The sequence below is a fragment of the Caloenas nicobarica genome, chromosome 3, assembly GCF_036013445.1.
Source record: "Caloenas nicobarica isolate bCalNic1 chromosome 3, bCalNic1.hap1, whole genome shotgun sequence".
NCBI lineage: Eukaryota > Metazoa > Chordata > Aves > Columbiformes > Columbidae > Caloenas > Caloenas nicobarica.
The window spans coordinates 13,791,174-13,810,904 of record NC_088247.1 but is presented as its reverse complement, the minus strand read 5'-3'; the positions used below and the strand labels follow the sequence as shown (position 1 = coordinate 13,810,904).

Genomic DNA, 19,731 nt, shown 5'->3' with positions numbered 1-19,731 from the left:
AATTCTCACCCACAGACTCTCAACTCGCTCCTCAACCGCACCTGGACAGTACTCTATACATTGTAGTTGCTCTCTCACGTAAAGAGCAACTCCACCACCTCGCCTGGCTGGCCTGTCTTTCCTGAAAAGGGCATAGCCATCCATGACCACATTTCAGTCATGTGAGCTGTCCCACCATGTCTCTGTAATTGCCACCAGATCATAATCTCCTGACCGAACGCAGGTTTCTAACTCCTCCTGCTTATTCCCCATGCTGCGCGCATTGGTGTACAGGCACTTCAGGGAGCGACCCGAGTACACCGATTGCACCCTAGGGGCCTGGGGGGCCTCCCGGTCTTCATGTATTCCAGCATGCTGCCCCACTGATGCAAGCCCAGCTACAACCCCATCCCCCTTCGAATCTAGTTTAAAGCCCTGCAAATGAGCCCTGCTAATTCCTGTCCCAGCATCTTTTTACCCCTGTGGGATAAACCTTTCCCACATATCACTGACCGGACTGGTGTCTTATAAAACCAGCCATTATCAAAGAACCCAAAGCCCTGCCTGTAGCACCAGTCCCGAAGCCAATCATTTACGGACTCAATTTTTCTATTCCGTCCCACATCATCATCCGAAAATGGAAGGAGGGAAGAGAAGATAACTTGAGCCCCAGACTCTTTCACCATTTGTCCCAAGGCCTTGAAGTCTCTCTTCATTCCCCTCAGACTACGGGATGCCGCTTCCTCCCCATCTGTCTGGAAGATCAGTAGGGGGTAATAGTCCGTTGGGCGCACCAGTTTGGTGAGTGCCCTGGCGATGTCCCTGATCCGAGCTCCAGGTAGGCTACAAACTTCCCGATGCTGAGGGTCAGCTCTGCATATCGGGCCCTCTGTCCCTCTCAGAAGGGAATTACCTACCACAATTACCCTTCTTTCTTTTTTATCGGAGGCAGTCTTGAGGCGTGGAGTCGATCGCCTCTTCCTATGTGACATCGTAGGTGGCCCTTGCACCACGTCCCCACCTACATCTTCTTCAATATCCAGGGCCTCAAACCTATTACGGAGGGGCACCCGGGGAAGCAAAGCAGGTAGGGAGGGGGGTTGCCCGCGACGCCTAACTGAACTCGCTTCCAACCCTCCTCAGCTGTTTGGCCCCCTACTTCTGCCCGACAGCGACAGGGCAGGGGCTCTCTCAAATCCTCCCTCTCTGCCCGACAGGGCAGGGGGTCCATCACCTTTTGGGGGGTTCCCCCTTGGGGCCTTTCTGCCTGGCACGCCAGGGAGTTACTCCACCAGTCGATCTCCCTTTCACACTCCCTGATGGACCTCAGTGTCTCAATCTCCTCCTTAAGCTTTGCAACCATGACGAGCAGATCTTGCACCTGCTCGCACCTCACACAGGCTGAATGCTCATCTCCCTCTCCCGGCAGCAGCAGGCTCTGGCACTCCCTGCAGCCGGACACCTGGACAGCCACGGTTCGAGGCAGTAGCTCCGTCTGAGTCGACACAGTCTTCTTTAAGCAAGCTCTCTTCCTGGAGGAGACCATGGTTGGCAACAGTCAGGGACACTGACTGATCATTTCAGATCATACATGCATCTTGGTCACCAGAGCTTCTGGACAAGGCCTCTTCCCCCAGTTATGAATCAAAAGAAACACTTCAGATACTATCAATCCCTTCTGACTAAAAGTTTCATCAAGTATCACTGTAGCAAAATGTTCTGACCTTAATTTTAATACATCAGCATTCACAGAAGAAAGTCTAATGAGACAACTCATCTCCTTCTAAAAGCCAGTTATAGTCAATACAAATAACATTTATACCTATCACCCTTTACCAGTCATCTCTTTTTTTAAGCTTTTTTCCAATTTAGAATGAACACAGGAGAATGAAAGTTATTTACTTTACTGAAACCAGTTCGTCCAGGCTTCTGCTCAAAATAGTGTGCATGTCCACGTACAATATGAGAAGGTGACTAAACATGCACAGGAAAAATAATCTCATGGTGTTCATTTTAATTTAGGAAAGAAGGATGGCAAAAAGCTAATAAAAATGAGTGGATTTTTTTTGATGCAAGCTTCTTGTTCATGTTTCCCCCTATTATTAAAAGCAATTTTATGCAGTCACTGCTGTTACAGTCATTTGAAAAGGGCACTGGTTTATGAAAGTGTATTACTACAACTTGTGAAATGCAAATATTTCAGAAGGTTAAACAGATCCGGTTCCAAAAACCATTTAAAGAGTACATGTTCTTAAATTGCACAGCTGTTATTTTTAACTCTACATTGCAGATACATCAACGCAAGCATAGCAAACTTCTTTTTAAAGCTTTCTCAAAAGAAAAGATCTAGCAATTGCGCTAGAATGACATTCAGAGAAGCAAAGTTACCTTAATTATTGAACTCAATCAAGATTCCCCTAATCCCAGCACATCATAACTCTAGTCAGCTGGGAAAACAGGTTGGCTTCCCATCACTGTATCTTTTGGCTTCTTGCTCTATATAGTGCCAACACATGATGTTGCAAATTAATCACAGCAAAGGCTCCGCTGCTGCAAAATTTTGCCCTCTGGAACCTGAGAGCTTCTCATCTGGGCAAAAGCAATTACAGATGACAAAGACGTGCTTCTGTCTACTCAAGCTAAATGTGAACTGTCATTTCTATAAGCAAGAGATCCGTACTTGCCACTCACCTTCTGATGCCCACTTCATCCTGACAGCTTTAGTACTTACAGAGATGTGACTAAGTAGCAGACACAAATAAAAGGCAAGAGAAATAACCAAACTATTGTCCCTCAGATTTCAGCTAGACAAAATAATCACTGCTATCTATTACTACTTAAAAATCAGTGGGAATGGAGGGAAGAGAAAAGGAACACTTATAGAATCATAGAATCATTTTGTTGGAAAAAACCTTTAAGGTCGAGTTTAACCGTCAACCCAACACTGTCACTAAACTATATCCTGAAGAACCTCATCTGTACACGTTTTAAACACCTCCAGGGATGGTGATTCAACCACTTCCCTGGGCAGCCTGTTCCAATGCCTGACAATCCCTTCCGTGAAGAATTTTTTCCTAATATCCAATCTAAACCTGCCCTGGTGCAACTTGAGGCCATTTCCTCTCATCCCGTCACTTGTTACTTGGAAGAAGAGAACAAACCCCACCTCACTACAACCTCCCTTCAGGTAGTTGTAGCAAGGAATGCTTTTCTTCTTAACCACACTTGAGCAGTCGTATCCTGCTAAGTTCCCCATCCCCAATGTTTTAGCTGATTAGCTTTGATGTATTAGGATACATCTCCGCAAGTTTTACAAAAGCGCAAGCATAAAATATAAGGACTGTTCTCCTTTCAGTCCACAGCAATTCTTCCTCGTCTTATCTCCACTGTTCACTCATTTAAACTTCATTATTTTGACACACGTTGTTACACCACAGAAAACACATCAGCTCCAATACAACTAGTGAATCCCCCCATGCACAGCCCGAGTCCTTTTTCACGCGGCTTTCATTGCCTCAACAGTGCAGCCACTTAAAATACCACTTATCGCAGACCAGCCGCACAGTCTCACTCTTCTGTTCAAACATGACAAAATTCACGGCTTCAGCTTTGTGACACCTCACTTGAAGGCATTTTTAATAATAAAGCCTTATGAAAGCGAAAGTTTTGAATCCTAAATTGTTCCCCTTGCCATTTCAACAGACATCTAAGATTTAAAAGCAAGAAAGGTTCAGTGAGAAAAAAAATAAAACACATTAAAATGGTGACCTTATTATATTACATAGTAATTCTGCACTAAGCCATTACATTAACGTCTGACATCCAGACTCAAACAAATCAAGTTCAGAAACTGGAAAAGACACCTTAGTAAAAGGGGGAAAAAAAACCCCTATTTGTGAAAGTTTGTGTGTGTTCAGCTACTTCAGACAACTGCCTACTTATGTCACAAGGGAAATGCATTTATATTCTAAGGGTTACTCCACTCAGTAAGATTTAAGTCTTCAAGGTTCCTTCCATATCGTTATGATGTTTAGCATTCAGATAGAAGTTAAAACAAGCAGATATGGTATTATACCTGAAAGGAGGTTCTAGCAAGGTGGGAGTGAGTCTCTCTTCCCAAGTAACAAGTGATAGGACAAGAGGGAAAACCCTCAAGTTGCACGAGGGGAGGTTTGTGTCGAATATTAGGGAAAAATTTCTTCACAGAAAGGGTTCTCAGGCATTGGAACAGGCTGCCCAGGGCAGTGGCTGAGTCACCATCCCTGGAGGGGTTTAAAAGACCTGTATATGAGGTTCTTAGGGACACGGTTTAGTGGTGGACTTGACAGAGTGGACTCAATTATCTTAAAGGTCTTTTCCAACCTCAATGATTCTACAATTCTATGATGACAAACAATGAGAGGAAAAACACAGAAGTTCAGAAATAATAGAAAATCTTTTTTTTCTTGAGGAATAAAGGATGTTTCAATATCATTTAAAAGTTTGGATCCAATTTGGGTCATATAAAGGAAAAGCTTATTGAAACACTTCGAGTAAGATGCAAGTTGTATTTGTGAGTGGATGAAACAACATTATCCTGAGTGAAACCATGTGATAAAAATTTAAAAGTCAAATCGTATTGAAATTGTATCTATACTCCACAAATTCCATATCACCTACATTTAGGAGACCGGAAACCATCCTTATGGTTACTTCCATGTGTTAAGCAAGAAAATCAGTGTTGAGGAAAGTGAATTTCAAAAATAAGCTTTGACTTAAGAATGTGAACAAAGCTTAAAGTTACTAGGATCAACTTGTAGATATTAAAATCAACTAAAGCACTATATAAAGCTGTGAGAAAAGAGAATAATGAACAGAAAACTTTTATAGAGAACCTGACTCAAGAAATAAAGAGCAATGCTCACTAGATCCTTTTGATACACGGTAACAGTAAATAATATCACAGAATCACAGAATGTTAGGGATTGGAAGGGACCTCAAAAGATCATCTAGTCCAATCCCCCTGCCAGAGCAGGAACGCCTAGGTGAGGTTACACAGGAAGGCGTCCAGGCGGGTTTTGAATGTCTCCAGAGAAGAAGACTCCACAACCTCCCTGGGCAGCCTGTTCCAGTGTCTGTCACCCTCACTGAGAAGAAGTTTCTTCTCAAATTTAAGTGGAACCTCTTGTGTTCCAGCTTGAACCCATTACCCCTTGTCTTACTGTTGGTTGTCACCGAGAAGAGCCTGGCTCCATCCTCGTGACACCCACCCCTTATATATTTATAAACATTAATGAGATCACCCCGCAGTCTCCCCTTCTCCAAGCTAAAGAGCCCCAGCTCCCTCAGCCTTTCCTCATAAGGGAGATGCTCCACTCCCTTCATCATCTTTGTTGCCCTGCGCTGGACTCTCTCCAGCAGTTCCCTATAAGATGCTCTTAATTTCTGATACATAAGTATTTTTTTTTTACTCTTTTTTGCTCCTCTATTTTGTAAGCAGGTAATCACAAAAAGTGAATTCTTTCACGCCCTTTCTTAAATGAGAGTGTGGATTAAGTGAGGATCACAAGACATAGAACAGCTCCAGCTCCCTGAGCAGGTGCAGATTTTCCGGCTGTCATGCTGAGCACGTTCTCCCTCACTTGCTTTGCCCTTCTGTAAAATTAAGATAATACTTGTGTGCTTACTTTACAGAGGTAGCGACGTGAGGCTTGAGTAGAGTTTACTGTTATTAATCAAATAGTTTAAAGCAATTAAGAAGCTAGCTGATACATCATTACATAAGCAATATTTTAGTATGAATATAAATTCTATCACTCACTTTCAGTGCTGCTCTCTAAACAAATTGTATTCAGAGAACACAGCTCCCAAAGCTCTGTGAGGATGACCATGTGCACTCTTCCCTTGTATGCATAGTAAATGCATTCTTTTAGAATTGGAATTAAAATATATATGCTCATAGGATTTTATAGGCTATATATTATATATAGTATAGCACAGTATATACTATATACACTATATATACACACGCATAAAATTTTTGTAGGTATGGCTAGATGTAGCAAGCAGGTCTTTCACAATCAGTGATCACATGGAGTGCGGTGGCGGGGGCAGCAAAGAGGGGAAAATGCTGAAACAAATGCCTGCAGCTAACAGACAAAGCACAAGAAATCACTCTGCTGGAACATACACATGGTGAATTGGGAACAGAAAGGACTGCAAATTTGAACACGCGTAACCAATACCAGTAAATATGTTCCACAACACAAAATCAGAACTTCTTTTAAAGCAAAGGTGGCTCATAAATCAGGATAATTGTATAAGTAGTGAAAACCAATTAGGGACAAAAACCAATTCTTTCTTCCAGCGGGGCTTTATCTAATTCTTCATTAAGCAAGTCCAAAAAGTTCAATCCCTAGATTCTTTTTCAATATCTATAACCATCTCAATGTATCTCCATAAAACCATTCCCTTTCATCATAAGCTGACAGAAATCAAGTTACCCTTTGCCAGCAGTTTTAAACCTGCTAACAAAGACTATCTGTGATAAAACTGGGGGTTTTTTTAAAGGTTTTCCTTTTCTAATATTCAGTTTAAATAATGAATGAAACTTCATATGAACTTGAATGAAACTTAAAATCTGTATGCACGAGCTGCCCTTTTGGCTATAAACTAATTTGTACAACGATATTAATGTTTGTTATCATTCTTATGGCTACCAAGTCCTAAAATAACTCTTCATCCTATTAATAATTAATTGTAACTCAATAACTTAAATTTTGAGTCAATAGATATAGAAATACAATTTCTACATGTCTTGCTTTCAGGGTTTTTTTATACCTAATAAATTTTACGAGACTCTTCATTTACTGACTATGATTAAGGCAATGTCAGCATTCCACTTTAAATCTGGTTTTAAAGGTATTATTAACCTAGCTATTAAAATCATATGCAACTTTAAATTCAGTGTAAGGTTACCTATTCCAGCACTCACTAGAAATACATACAGCAGTAATTCAGGAATAAATAGTGAAGCTCTATAGACTTTCTTTAATCTATTAGAAAAAATATTGCATTTGCACGCATGACTTAAAACAGTGATGACAATTGTGTTTTCTTTGTATGCTTTTGGCTACTCTTCTGGATACTCAAAGGCATGGAAGTGATATGCTGTTTATAGCTTTCAAGTCCAGAAAAACTAAAAAAGATTAAAGAAATACTGAGTTTCTTAAAATGAAAGAAACCAGGTTTCCACAGCACATCTCCTAAGAGTTCAGATAAAATTCATATAAGTACAGATAAAATTCAGAACTATGGCATTTTCATACTGAATCCATATGTTCCTTGTAAATTAATAACCTGTACAGAAAATAGTATTTCTATATAAATGACTAGTCATCCCTCAGTGACAGTTAAATGCTTTTTTATCACAAAAGCTTAAAACCACTTATTTAAAAGAAAAAAAAAACCCACACACCACATCCACCACCATAGAAAGTCACTACTGTAAATGGGGTTTTTTTTGCTATTTTTTCCTTTCCAATAGATGTTAATTTATAACCAAAAGATAACTTTGAAAGTGATTATTTGTTTATTTACCATAAGAGAAAAGAAAAGCAAGTGCCAGAGAAGTGTATTCCTTACCAAGATTCACTCTTGAAATATACTTGTACTACTAAAATTCCACACTTACCACAGGAACAATCATTAGCTTTATTCCCAAGGTTAACCACTGAAGTCAGAGCGCCCAACACCCTTCGAATATTTAATTTGTAATATAAATAGAAGTTTTTAAATTGTTCACCTGCTTAAAAATTAACCACCTTGCACATTCATCTTCTGTTTTTCTCCAGATCAGTAACCATATGGAAGAGAAAACCAGGAGGCCATGTCATTGACTGGCTCTAAATCTCTGTTTTCACTGGTGTCTCAATAAGTACCACTGTGATCACAGCACTAGCACACAGACATTACCACATCAATGAGCTCTACAGGAATTCCCTGAAGTTCTCTACCTAATATATGTTGGCTCATGCTTTAGTCTCTGGAGGCAGGAGACATGAGTTTGTTGCCTCTTCACGGGTACATATCAGGGTACTGGAGATGCTGATCTACAACTAAAGCACTGGGATAACACTACTGGACAAAATATTTTGTGGTTTTAAACTTCATAGAATCACTGTGGATTTTGATTTTCCTTCTCTCATACGAAGAGAATCATTTAGGTGCAAAAAGAAAGTAAACCAAATATCAGCAGCATTAGCCTAAAGAACCCAGAATATTAAGAAGAAGAATTGTCAGATTTTAACTTTGTGTGGGAGGAAGCAAAGAGGAGAGCGAAAGCACTGTACAGCAATCTTGTCTTATGAACTGTAATTGAGACAGTTTTTTCCAAAAGTCTTGTAAGCAAAGAAAAGTTATGACTCTTTCTAGTTCCTCTAGAGAAGAGAGGTGACATGTAAAATGAACATATACAGAGACTGAATCCAGCTCCACTAAAACGGTACCATCTCCTTCCCCTCTGCCACTTTTCACTGTATGAAATACAAATTTGTATTTTATATTTCTATATTCTATTTCTATATCATTAAAATACAGCATTTGCATTGTATTTGCATACGCACTGATGAAGTATTTTCCAAAAATCAAAAGGTTTGCCAGACACTTTTGGTAGGCTATTCAAAAAAAAAAAAAAAAGCAAAAACAAACACAAACTAATAACCTTAGAATTAAATTCATGAAGATGTTCAGCTCCTCAAATTTATTCTCAAGATAATGTATCATTTTTAGTGCACAGAGGAGATATATGAAGCATAGACAAAAGTCTAGCACCTAAAGTTTATGCATTACAGGTGATTTTTCCCTCTAACTTAAATGGGACTATTATTAAATCAATCTTATTTGACAGAGACAATAAGATTTACTAGAATTTTAGTACTACAAATTAACTGTAAGACACAATATTCTCAGTCACAACTCCTCCAACCTGAAACGAGCTTTTAGTCAAAATCCAGATTAGACAAGGCTGGTTTTATTTTACATATTAGTGAAAAGTCAGAGCAGCTGACCATATCAGCTGTTTTACTGGCAAAATATTTCATTTGGGTGAAATATTTCATTCCTCCCCAATGACTGCTCTTCCAGATGACTTTTCAGTGACATCCTTGAACACACATTCTAATAATCAACTCAAATGTCCTAAAGCATAACACAACTGCATGTTGCCTTGCAATTTGGTGTCTTATTAACACAGCTTACCTGCAACCCTGAGCAAATTTGCAAGTCCCAGGAGCTTAGCAGACTGCTTATAGCTCGTTGACAACTGAGCAAGACAGTCCTTGATGAGACTAAGTCGATCTGAACACAATCGCACTGTTGAAAGAAGAGCTGGTGTTAGAGACTGTGCAGATTAACCTTCCTGCTGTATTTTTGGTTACACAATGTAGACGCAGAAAGAGCGTTAGAGAATACAAGAATGAAAAAAAAAAAAAATCTGAAAAGCAGCCCAAAGTTACTTGCATGCACATCCCCAAATACACCTATAAACAAAGTTAAAATAACACTACAATATATCTAGCCTCAAACCCTAGCAAGTCAGCCTGGGAAGGGAGGAAGAAGAGGGAGACTGACCTGAATGAAAACTTATTTTTGTTTCAGGTTTTCAGACTTAATGTTTTTAAATTAATGTGGCTAACCTTTATACTTTTTCTTTTAAATAACATTTTTGCAACATTCTCAGAAAGACTGCTAAAACAGACATTAACTTTCATTCAGAAAGTTGTAAATAACTAATATTTTATGCTACATTTTATTTTAGGGTGAATATGATACATCACACAGACTGGAAGAACTATCACAGGCAAAATGTTCATGCTGTTTTAATTGAAACAAATATTTTCCAAGCAAGTGGAAGGATAGCCTCCAAATCACCAGGTTGTGTTAACCATATCATGAGCAGCTTATAATTAGTACTGTGTTTCAAAAAGACTTCACCAAGAATTAAACAGTTACCTTACTTGTATAATTTAATATCATGAACTGATTTCAGTGCTCTTTTTAGCTAGTTAGTGGGTGGCTAACTTCAGGCTGCTGATTTAAAATGGTAACATTTTCATACCATGCAAGTTCTGAGAACACAGAGGAACAGCCTGCAGATCTTCCACTTCACATTCAGTAAGACATCACTGTGTGCATGGGGACAAACTCTGCATTGGCATATTGGGCTCAAAATATATGATATTAGGCAGATTGAAAACTCTATCAATAAGTTCTGGAAATCAAATTAGACTAAACATAAGAATGGAGGAGTGGGAAAAGGTTACACTTTTAGTTTCATTTTTAATATTCTATCACACACATATATTAGCACGCAGCAATAAAATGTTTTCACTCACAGACTGTATAAGCAAGATTTTTTGAAATATCTAAGATAACTAAAAGTAATTTGAAATAATAGCATGGGTCAAACACTTTCATTAAAGATGGACTTTTCTTCACCTTTTATGTTAACAATGAATTTCCAAACCAGATTTTATTAAAATACATCATAATAGTAGTTCGCAACCTTAGCTGTTGAGTCTGCTGAAAATACAAGTAGGGGGGAAAGCTCTACAGAAAACTAAATATAAAAAAGCAAATAAAATTCCATTGCTAATTCTTACTGTGGGGATAAATGATCTCTAGTAATATTTTAATATCACTCTGTCAAAGTAACTTACCATTTAAAAGCTTTCCTTTAAATTTTTTAACCATTTTAATCTTAGTAAATTAATTTGATTTACATGAAAGATAACAAAGGATAAGCCAGGATCATTAATGAAATTGCAGGAATTTCACACACTCTAATTAATCTAGATCAGTAGTATTAAACATACTGACAATGCATTACTACATTGCCACTTTTTTTAAACTATACTTTTATGCCCACACTGAAAAAGATGAAGAAACTATATGTGTACTTTTCTACAGAATGAACAAACTGACTAAAAATAATTCTGCTCTGGAAGTCAACAATGCAATATTGCAAGATTTAGAAACCAGACTTATTCTCAGTCCAGAGAAGGTAAGATTGCTGAATGTCACATATGGAGCATCAGCTCACTTTGAAGGAATACTTGGAAAAAAAAAAGAGAACAAAAAGAGAACACCACAGTAAATTCACAACAGCCACTAAAAGCATCTACTTCGTTTTCCGTAGACCCACAAGTGCTTTCCATAAATCCCAATATTTCTCTGCACAATGCCAGAAGTAAAACACAACCATCAGCACATTTCATCAGTACTCAGCGCTCTTCTCAGCCAGCTCTTTTCAAGTGCTTTCAGCACTCATGTTCATGTGGTTTGACGTAGTTGCCCACACAGCACACATTCAAGCTTCACTGGAAGCCAGGTAGATGAGCTCTCCTGTATCGCTTTCACTTAGAAAAGTGGGGGGTTTTGTTAATAAAGCATATCAGGTTTGCATGGCAATGTTTCAGTAGCAGAGGGGCTACACGGGTGGCTTCTCTAAGAAGCTTCCAGAAGCTTCCCCCATGTCCACCACAGCCAATGCCAGCTGGCTCCAAGATGGACCTACCACTGGCCAAGGCCAAGCCCATCAGTGGCGGTGATAGCACCTCTGGGATAACATAGGTAAGAAGGGAGGAAAAAAACCAGCACAACTGCAGCAGGATAGAGGAGTGAGAATATGTGTGAGAAACAATTCTGCAGACACCAAGGCCAGTTGAAGGAAGGTGACAAGTTGCTCCGGGCACCAGAGCAAAGATTCCCCTGCGGCTGATGGTGCAGATCACAGTGGGGTCAGCTGTGCCCCTGCAGCCCATGGAGGCCCACGGTGGAGCGGAGATCCACCTGCAGCCCATGGAGGACCCCACACCAGAGCAGGTGGATGCCCGAAGGAGGCTGTGACTCCATGGGAAGCCTGTGCTGGAGCAGGCTCCTGGCAGGACCTGTGGCCCCACGGAAGGGACTCATGTTGGAGAAGTTCATAAAGAACTACAGCCTGTGAGAAGGCCTCACATTGGAGAAGTTCATGGAGGACGGTCTCCCGCAGGAGGGACCCCATGCTGGAGCAGGAGAAGAGTGTGAGGAGTCCTCCCCATGAGGAGGAAGGAGCAGCAGAGACAACATGTGATGAACTGACCACAACTCAAGTTCCCTGTCCCCCCGCACTGCTGGGGGGAGGAGGTAGAAAAATCAGGAGTGAAGTTGAGCCTGGGAAGAAGGGAGGGGTGGGGGGAAGGTGTTTTCAGATGTAGTTTTTATTTTCTCATTATCCTACTCTGATTTGATTGGTAATGAATTAAATCAGTTTCCCTGAGTCGAGTCTGTTTTGCCCACGTCAGTGATTGGTGAGTGATCTCTCCCTGCCCTTGTCTTGACCCATGAACATTTAGTTATATTTTATCTCCCCTGTCCAGATGAGGAGGGGAGTGACAGAGTGACAGCTTTAGTGGGCACCTGGTGTCCAGCCAGGGTCAACTCAGCACATAAAGCAATTATAATAATTTTGTTAGTTTGGCACAATCCATAAGCAATAAAATATATTGCAATATATTCCATTTTCCCCTTTATCTCATTGTCTATAATCATCCTTTCTTTCCAACTTCTGTCCAACAACTTTCCACACCATTGAAGTCAGAGCTCCAAAACAGATTTAAACTTTTAAACAAGTCATCAGTATATCTTGTAAAAGTTCACTTCCATTGTCATAGGGTTTTATATACTTCAAAATGAAACAGCCCAGTGGAGACATGAAAACTGCCTATGCATGAAGTACCACTGTCTCACCTATTATTTTAAAGCTCATCAGCACATGAGTAAGTGCAGATTATCTTGTAAATAAAAGGTGAGCTCAAACTATTTCTGCTGAAGTCACCAGGAGCTTCAGATACTCAGTACTCTAACTACTAAAAAGTCTTGCTATAATAAAAATAAGTCCCAAAACACATATACCAAATGCAGACATCTTTCTTATTTCATGTCAACTGAAAAATGTTTTTTTTAAAAATAATTTTTTGGTATGTGCTTGTAAGCTGTTTGGAGGCAGAGAAGGGACCCTTTAGTTTACTCGTGCAACACTCATACAATTACCATTTCTCATACATATTTATACCTGCAATTCAAGTAGTCATACAAAGAATAAAAACATACAGTACCTTGTAACGGTAATATTTTCACACCAAATTCTTCAAGGTAGCCAAGAGCACGAATGAGATCCAGTTCCTCCTGAATAGCACTCGGACAGTCTACAATAAGTTGCAGACAACACCTAAATAGGAAGGAAGCAAATTTTTCTAAAATATGTTGAATACATTCAAAGTTAAATTAAATTGGTGGGGAAAGCTCATCTGCGAGTTAAAAAACAAAACAAAAAAACCCCACCAAACAAAAAAACACACAACAATAATTTACTGTGCTTATGAAATGTTGAAATACCAACTAGTCCTGCAGGACGCATTGAAAGTGTTTGGCACTTTTTCCCTGTTACAGCTGGCTAAACATTGTAACAAAATTCTATTATTGGATTCCCACAATCTTCTTCACCTATGTGCAATAGAACATTTAAATGCCTAAACACTCTTGAATTTAACACATAACTTTATTAAAGATGATTTTTTTTAAAAGTTCATTTAATATTAAATGGACATAATCAGCCTTTAGGTTTTGTGCATGGGTTTTTTTTTTTGGTTTTGTTGTTGTTGTTGTGTTGTTGTTGTTTTGGAGGGGGGGTTGGTTTTTTTTGGTTTTGTTTGTTTGGTTGGTTTTGTGGGGTTTTTTTGGGGGGGGTGGTTGGTTTGGTTTGTGGTTTTTTTGGTTTTTGTTTTTGTAGAACCTGCGTTCTGGTAGAGTGTGTTCATATATGATTTTATTAATACATGCTTCACAAGAATTCACGTGCAAAACAGTCTCAATGATTTAAAATGGCTCAATTCATCATGCACATTAAATCAGGAAATTATTTCATTTGTGCATTTTGTCATATGATTTTTATCTCTACATGTTAATTAAAAAATAGACATGTTTACATCAAAACTAAAATTGTATGTTAGCTACATTCCCATCTGAACCTGTCACATTTTTTCAGGATCACTGACAAACATTTCAGGGTGAAGCGGAGATTAAAACAGGAGTAGAAGGAAAGATAACAAGCTAAAGAGACAATAAATACGTTCCGCCTAAAACAACTCATACAGGAAGGTTACTAGGAGACCTACACACTGTGATAATCACTCATGGAAATAAGTTACCGTGAAATAACTAGTTGAAGGAAAGTCTGAGAAGGACCAAAACATCTTGCTAAACAGAATAAACACATGGTCACACATTCATAACAAGTATTCGAGCTACACAGTGCATATTTTGAAATATCACCATGAAATCATAAGATAAAAATTGATCATGGGGCCTTTATAAGATATCAAAACCAATGATAACTTTGTATCTCCAGAGCCTGCTAATGGAAAAGATGCTCAAAGACTGGGAGGGAATTAAAAAAAAAAAAAAAAAAAAAACCCACACACAACAAACACACAAGAGGGGAAAAAAAAACCAAAACACCAAACAACAGTAACAAACCCACCACACAACAAACAAACTAGTAAATAAACCCTGATTTTATGACATTAAATGAGTTTTTCATAGTGATTACAGAATCATAGAATGGTTTGAATTGGAAAGGATCTTTCAAGGCCATCTAGTCCAACTTCCTGCAATGAGCAGGGACATCTTCAACTAGATCAGGTTGCTCAGAGCCCCGTCCTACCTGGCCTTGGATGTTTCCAGAGATGAGGCATCTACCACCTCTCTTTCTTTAATCTAAATCTCCCCTCTTTCAGTTTAAAGCCATTACTCCTTGTCCTATCACAACAGGCCCATGTAAAAAGTCCCTTTCCAGCTTTCTTGTAGATCCCATTTTGGTACTGAAAGGCCACTATAAGGTCTCCCCAGAGCCTTCTCTTCTCCAGGCTGGACAACCGCAGCTCTCTGAGCACTTTATCCCAGCAGAGCTGTTCCAGCCCTCTGATCATGTTTGTGGCCTCCTCTGGCCCCTCTCCAACAGGTCCATGTCTGTCCTGGGCTGAGGGTCCCAGAGCTGGACACAGGACTCCAGGTGGGGTCTCACCAGAGCAGAGCAGAGGGGCAGAATGACCTCAACCTGCTGGCCACGTTTCTTTTGATGCAGCTCAAGGTACGATTGGCCTTCTGGGCTGCAAGCACACATTGCTGGCTCATGTCCAATCTTTCCTCCAGCAGTACTCCCAAGTCCTTCTCCACAGGGCTGTTCTCCATCCCTTCATCCCTCAGCCTGTATTGATACCAGAGGTCGCCCCAACCCAGGTGCAGGACCTTGCACTTGGCCTTGTTGAACCTCATGAGGTTCTCATGGGCCCACTTCTCGAGCCTGTCCAGGTCCCTCTGGATGGTATCCCATCCCTCAGGCATGTCACCTGAACCACTCAGCTTGGTGTCATCTGCAAACTTGCTGAGAATGCACTCAATCCCACTATGTCATTGATGAAGGTAGTAAGCAGCACTGGTCCCTGTACAGACTCCTGAGACATACCACTTGTCACTGACCTCCATCTGGACATGGAGACCTTAACCACTACCCTGTGGATGCAACCATCCGGCCAATTCCTCATCCACCAAACAGTCCACCCATCAAATCCATATCTCTCCAATTTAGAGAAAAGGATGTCATGGAGGACTGTGTCGAGGGCTTTACAGAAGTCCAGATAGACATCCACAGCCCTTCCCTTGTCCACTGATACAGTCACTCCATCACACTAGGTTGGTCAGGCAGGACATGCCCTTGGTGAAGCCATGCTGGCTATCTCGAATCACCTCCCTGTCCTCCATGTACCTCAGCACAGCTTCTAGGAGGATCTGTTCTGTGATCTTCCCAGGCACAGAGGTGAGACTACGTTACACTACAGGGTCACACAACAGCAAAGGACTGGACTGCTGACCCAAAAATCTGTTTCAAATAACAGCGTATTTTGTTCTTGCTGCCCTGAAGTGAAGCTACTCACCTGCAAAAACCAACCAAGCTCTGCCTCCTCCCTCAGCCCAGAGGAGGGCTCCTCTCCTACACACAGAGGAAATCCCACCACTACAGCACCCTCTCCCCATAAAAGTAAGTAGCTAATAGAGAGATTTAACTGCGGCAATTATATGCATACAGATAAAATTCAGTTGTAATTTGGATATTATAACATTCTTGCACTTGCTTCATTGCGATCACAGCTTTTGCATGGTATATCTAGTAGCCCTGGTGTCCAAAATGTAAAAGTGCTCAACTGATTTAAAAATGATAACTATATCTATCTAAATATTCAAATATTTGAAAAGAAAAATAAATTTTAAAAAGCCAGTGACTCCTGGGCCTTTTAGGCCATCAACGCAATTATTTACCTAAAGCAATTATAAGCAGTAATGACAGTCAATAAACTTTATTTTCAATAAAAAGGTAGAAATAGATCTAGCATTATAAAATTAATACTGTAAAAGCGACTGTTTTCTGACTTTGATCTAATGCAACAATGCCTCTACAAAAAAGCAAACAAAAAAACCCCACAAAAATTAAAAAAAACCCTCATCCTCATCATACATATTTATGTGTGTGCATTTGGGATGGGAGAGAGGAAGCAGTTGTGACTGATTAGGGAGAATAAAATGCTTTTTCAGTCATTTTCCAGTTAAGTTATGGAGAATGTAACCATCACTCAAGGCAAATTGCAAAAGTATTCTTCCTTTAATCCCTAACAGAAAATATATGATTTGTCAATCAATAAAACTTTATAGTGGCAATATTTCACTGAGGAAAACTACTTAATTTTAAAGAGGATAATTAATTACAAACAGTTCGACTGTATTACTGTAGTCAGTACTGAAAAACACCCGGTAACATGTATGTACCTACCATTATGGCTCAAGATGAATTTGTATCCTGAGGGGAAGAAAAATTTAATCTTTTTCTTGTAATTAGTAGGTAAGTGTACTCATGTCTAGATGAAAGTAGTACTTTATAAAGACATGTCTTCCTTTGCAGTTGAGACATAAATAGTTTTGTTTTGTTATGGGATTTTGGTTTGGTTTTGTGGGTTTGTTTTTGTTTTTTGTTTTTTTGGTTTTTTTTTTAGTAAACACCTTAAGGAAAAAGTAAAACTCATTTGGATTAATGCATAACAACAACGAAACAGCACATTCTTAGAGTAAAAGGGAAAGGCTGGAAATATTAAGACATGCCTCTATTTTACATATTTAGGGTAAGCCAAGGCAATCAATCAATCTCCTACAGGGGCAATAGCCAATTATTTTATCTATCTGCATCTAAACTGTAAAAGAAAATATTTCCATATCTAAATCTATATAAGAATGAACACCCACACTGCAACCTCACAAGGCTGCTCTATGCTTGAACTCCTTTCTAAAGAATATTTTGTTTTGTTTTACATTAAGAAATAAGCCAAATAAAAGACAGCCTCAAATGATCTCTCAGAACTAGGAAAGACCAAAGCAAGAAAAGAAATGAAAGAATCAGCAAAATGCTATTTTCTCTTATGATAGTAACTGGGGGCCTCATTTGTGGTTCAATGCTGTAAAAGGTTAATTTGACACATACAAAAAGCTTCTTATCCACAGAGAAAGACTTGCACATTTCTTCTTCTTCAACCTGAATTCTGTAACAGATCATTCCAGTAACCAGGGACAGCAATGGTGTATGCACACACAAGACAAGGAAGAGAAGAAACCAAAACACCAAACCAAATCACCAAACCACAAAAACCACAACAAAAGACAAATTAAAAAAAAATCAACAACAACCAAAAAAATCTTACAGAAGCCAAAGATATTGTTTCCATTTACCATGTAATTTTACATGAAGATAAACCCACATAAGATTCACTCCCTTTTATAGAAAAGCAAAGGTTTCAATTAAAACAGCGATATATGTATTTACATATATAATTGTAAACATACCTAGCCAAATCCATACAGCTATCAGTCAAACTTGTTGAAGAATTAAAATATTCTCTGCCAGCAGCCAAAACTAGTTCGACACTTTTCGCATAGCTGACTCGGTACTGCGGCTTCCCTTTGGATGAATTTGGTAGATCCACAGACCCAATACTGCAGTGCATCATTTGCCCAGCCAAGTGGATATTATCTATACTGCTTGAGCATAAAAGACTTTCTGTGAATATCTAAAAGAAAGAACAATAATTGAACGATCTGCAGCAGCAGCTTCAAGTAAGCTTATCTGCATTGTATGGAATCAACCCCTTTGAATAAAAGGATCTTTGAAATCAAAAGAATATATTTGGTCCAAGCAGAAAATGTAATTGTGCCAAGGAGAGTATTTCCACAATTCATTTAAATAAAGCTAAAGTTAACTAGTAGCGAGTTATTTCTACTTCCTGCAGGAAAAAAAAAAAAGCTTATTAACTGCCTTTTTACAGTATGACTTAGAGATCAGAAATTATTTATACCTACATTCTGAGGTGTTAAAAGGATGTTAGAATCTGAAAAGGCAGCTCAGTAATAAGACCTTAAAACCAACGACATGAGAAGAAATTTTGTATCCCCAAAGAAACTAAAAATATTTAGAACTGAGCATAAAAGATTTTTTTTTAAGTTTCAATCAAGACTATCTTCAAAGAATACATACAAATATAATGCTGCATCTGCCACAAAACACCTGTTACTTTCAGGTCAAAATTTTGGCCACTTTAAGACACCAAAAATCTCAATTCCTTACTTTTTTTTTTTAATTACAGTCAGCATTATCCTAATGAAGAGCAACACATGCATTTAATCACTTCAGAAAATATCACGGTTGCAACAACATCGCCTTTATCAAAGGTTTTAAATTTCATAATAAATTCAATTGAACCACTGAATCATAGAAGAGCCAGGTTCAAAGAGACCTTGAAAGATCATCTGGTGCAACCTTTTGTGGGAAAGGGAGCACTGATGAGACCATCCAGCACCCTGTCCAATTGCATCTTGAAATTAAAATGTTTCTTCACTAGGAAGAACCTCTCCAAACCATCTTATGCTCTGGAAAGGAATCCAGTTTAGTGCTTCTTAAAACACATCATACAATTTGATCATATTCCATTTCACAGTAGATAAATCCTCAATGAACAGTGAAAGATGCAAAGAATGACAGCTGGTCCTTCTTCCTTAAAGATCACATACATACAATTTACTTCTCTCAAAATCCATGGACACGAAGTCCTTCTTACAGAGGACAAGATTTGCTTTCTATGCAAGCAGACTAGAATAAGCACCATGCTAAAAAAGATCCCAATACAAACCTCACATGATTGTAAATCCTTACCGCCTCATCCCTTTCTCAAAGTATAATTGCATGACAGCTCTACATTTCAAAGCATTTTCAGCATTTCTAGATCATTTTTAAAAAACCCTTTGTTGTGTTTTTTTAAATGACATAATTGAGGTTAAAATAATTTAATATTAATAAAAAACCTTACATTAAGATCAGAGTAGAGCTAATGCTATTATTTTCAGAATACTCTAGTACTGTAATTTTTTAAAATGCACTTAAGAAAAAATTCTAAGTACACTAAGCCTTAGCCTATCACAAAACCACGAACTTTAAATACATCCCAGTTCTCTTCAAGCAACTTCAAATTGTACAACTACAGAGTGTGATTTTTTTATATATAAGCGCATTGTTTTTATCCTACTTTTTTTTTCTAGTTTTCTTTCTAAACTTCTCCCAAGATCTAATCAGATTGGTAG

At 38.8% G+C, this 19,731-nt stretch overlaps 1 protein-coding gene across 1 annotated transcript in view; it reads right to left on the bottom strand.

Moving 5' to 3' along the window:
- NBAS (NBAS subunit of NRZ tethering complex) overlaps positions 1-19,731 on the bottom strand; it is a 189,320-nt gene that overhangs the window by 112,340 nt on the left and 57,249 nt on the right. The window contains 3 exon segments of the mRNA XM_065631127.1: positions 9,217-9,330; positions 13,116-13,228; positions 17,944-18,167. Of these exon segments, the coding sequence (XP_065487199.1) occupies positions 9,217-9,330; positions 13,116-13,228; positions 17,944-18,167 (451 nt within the window).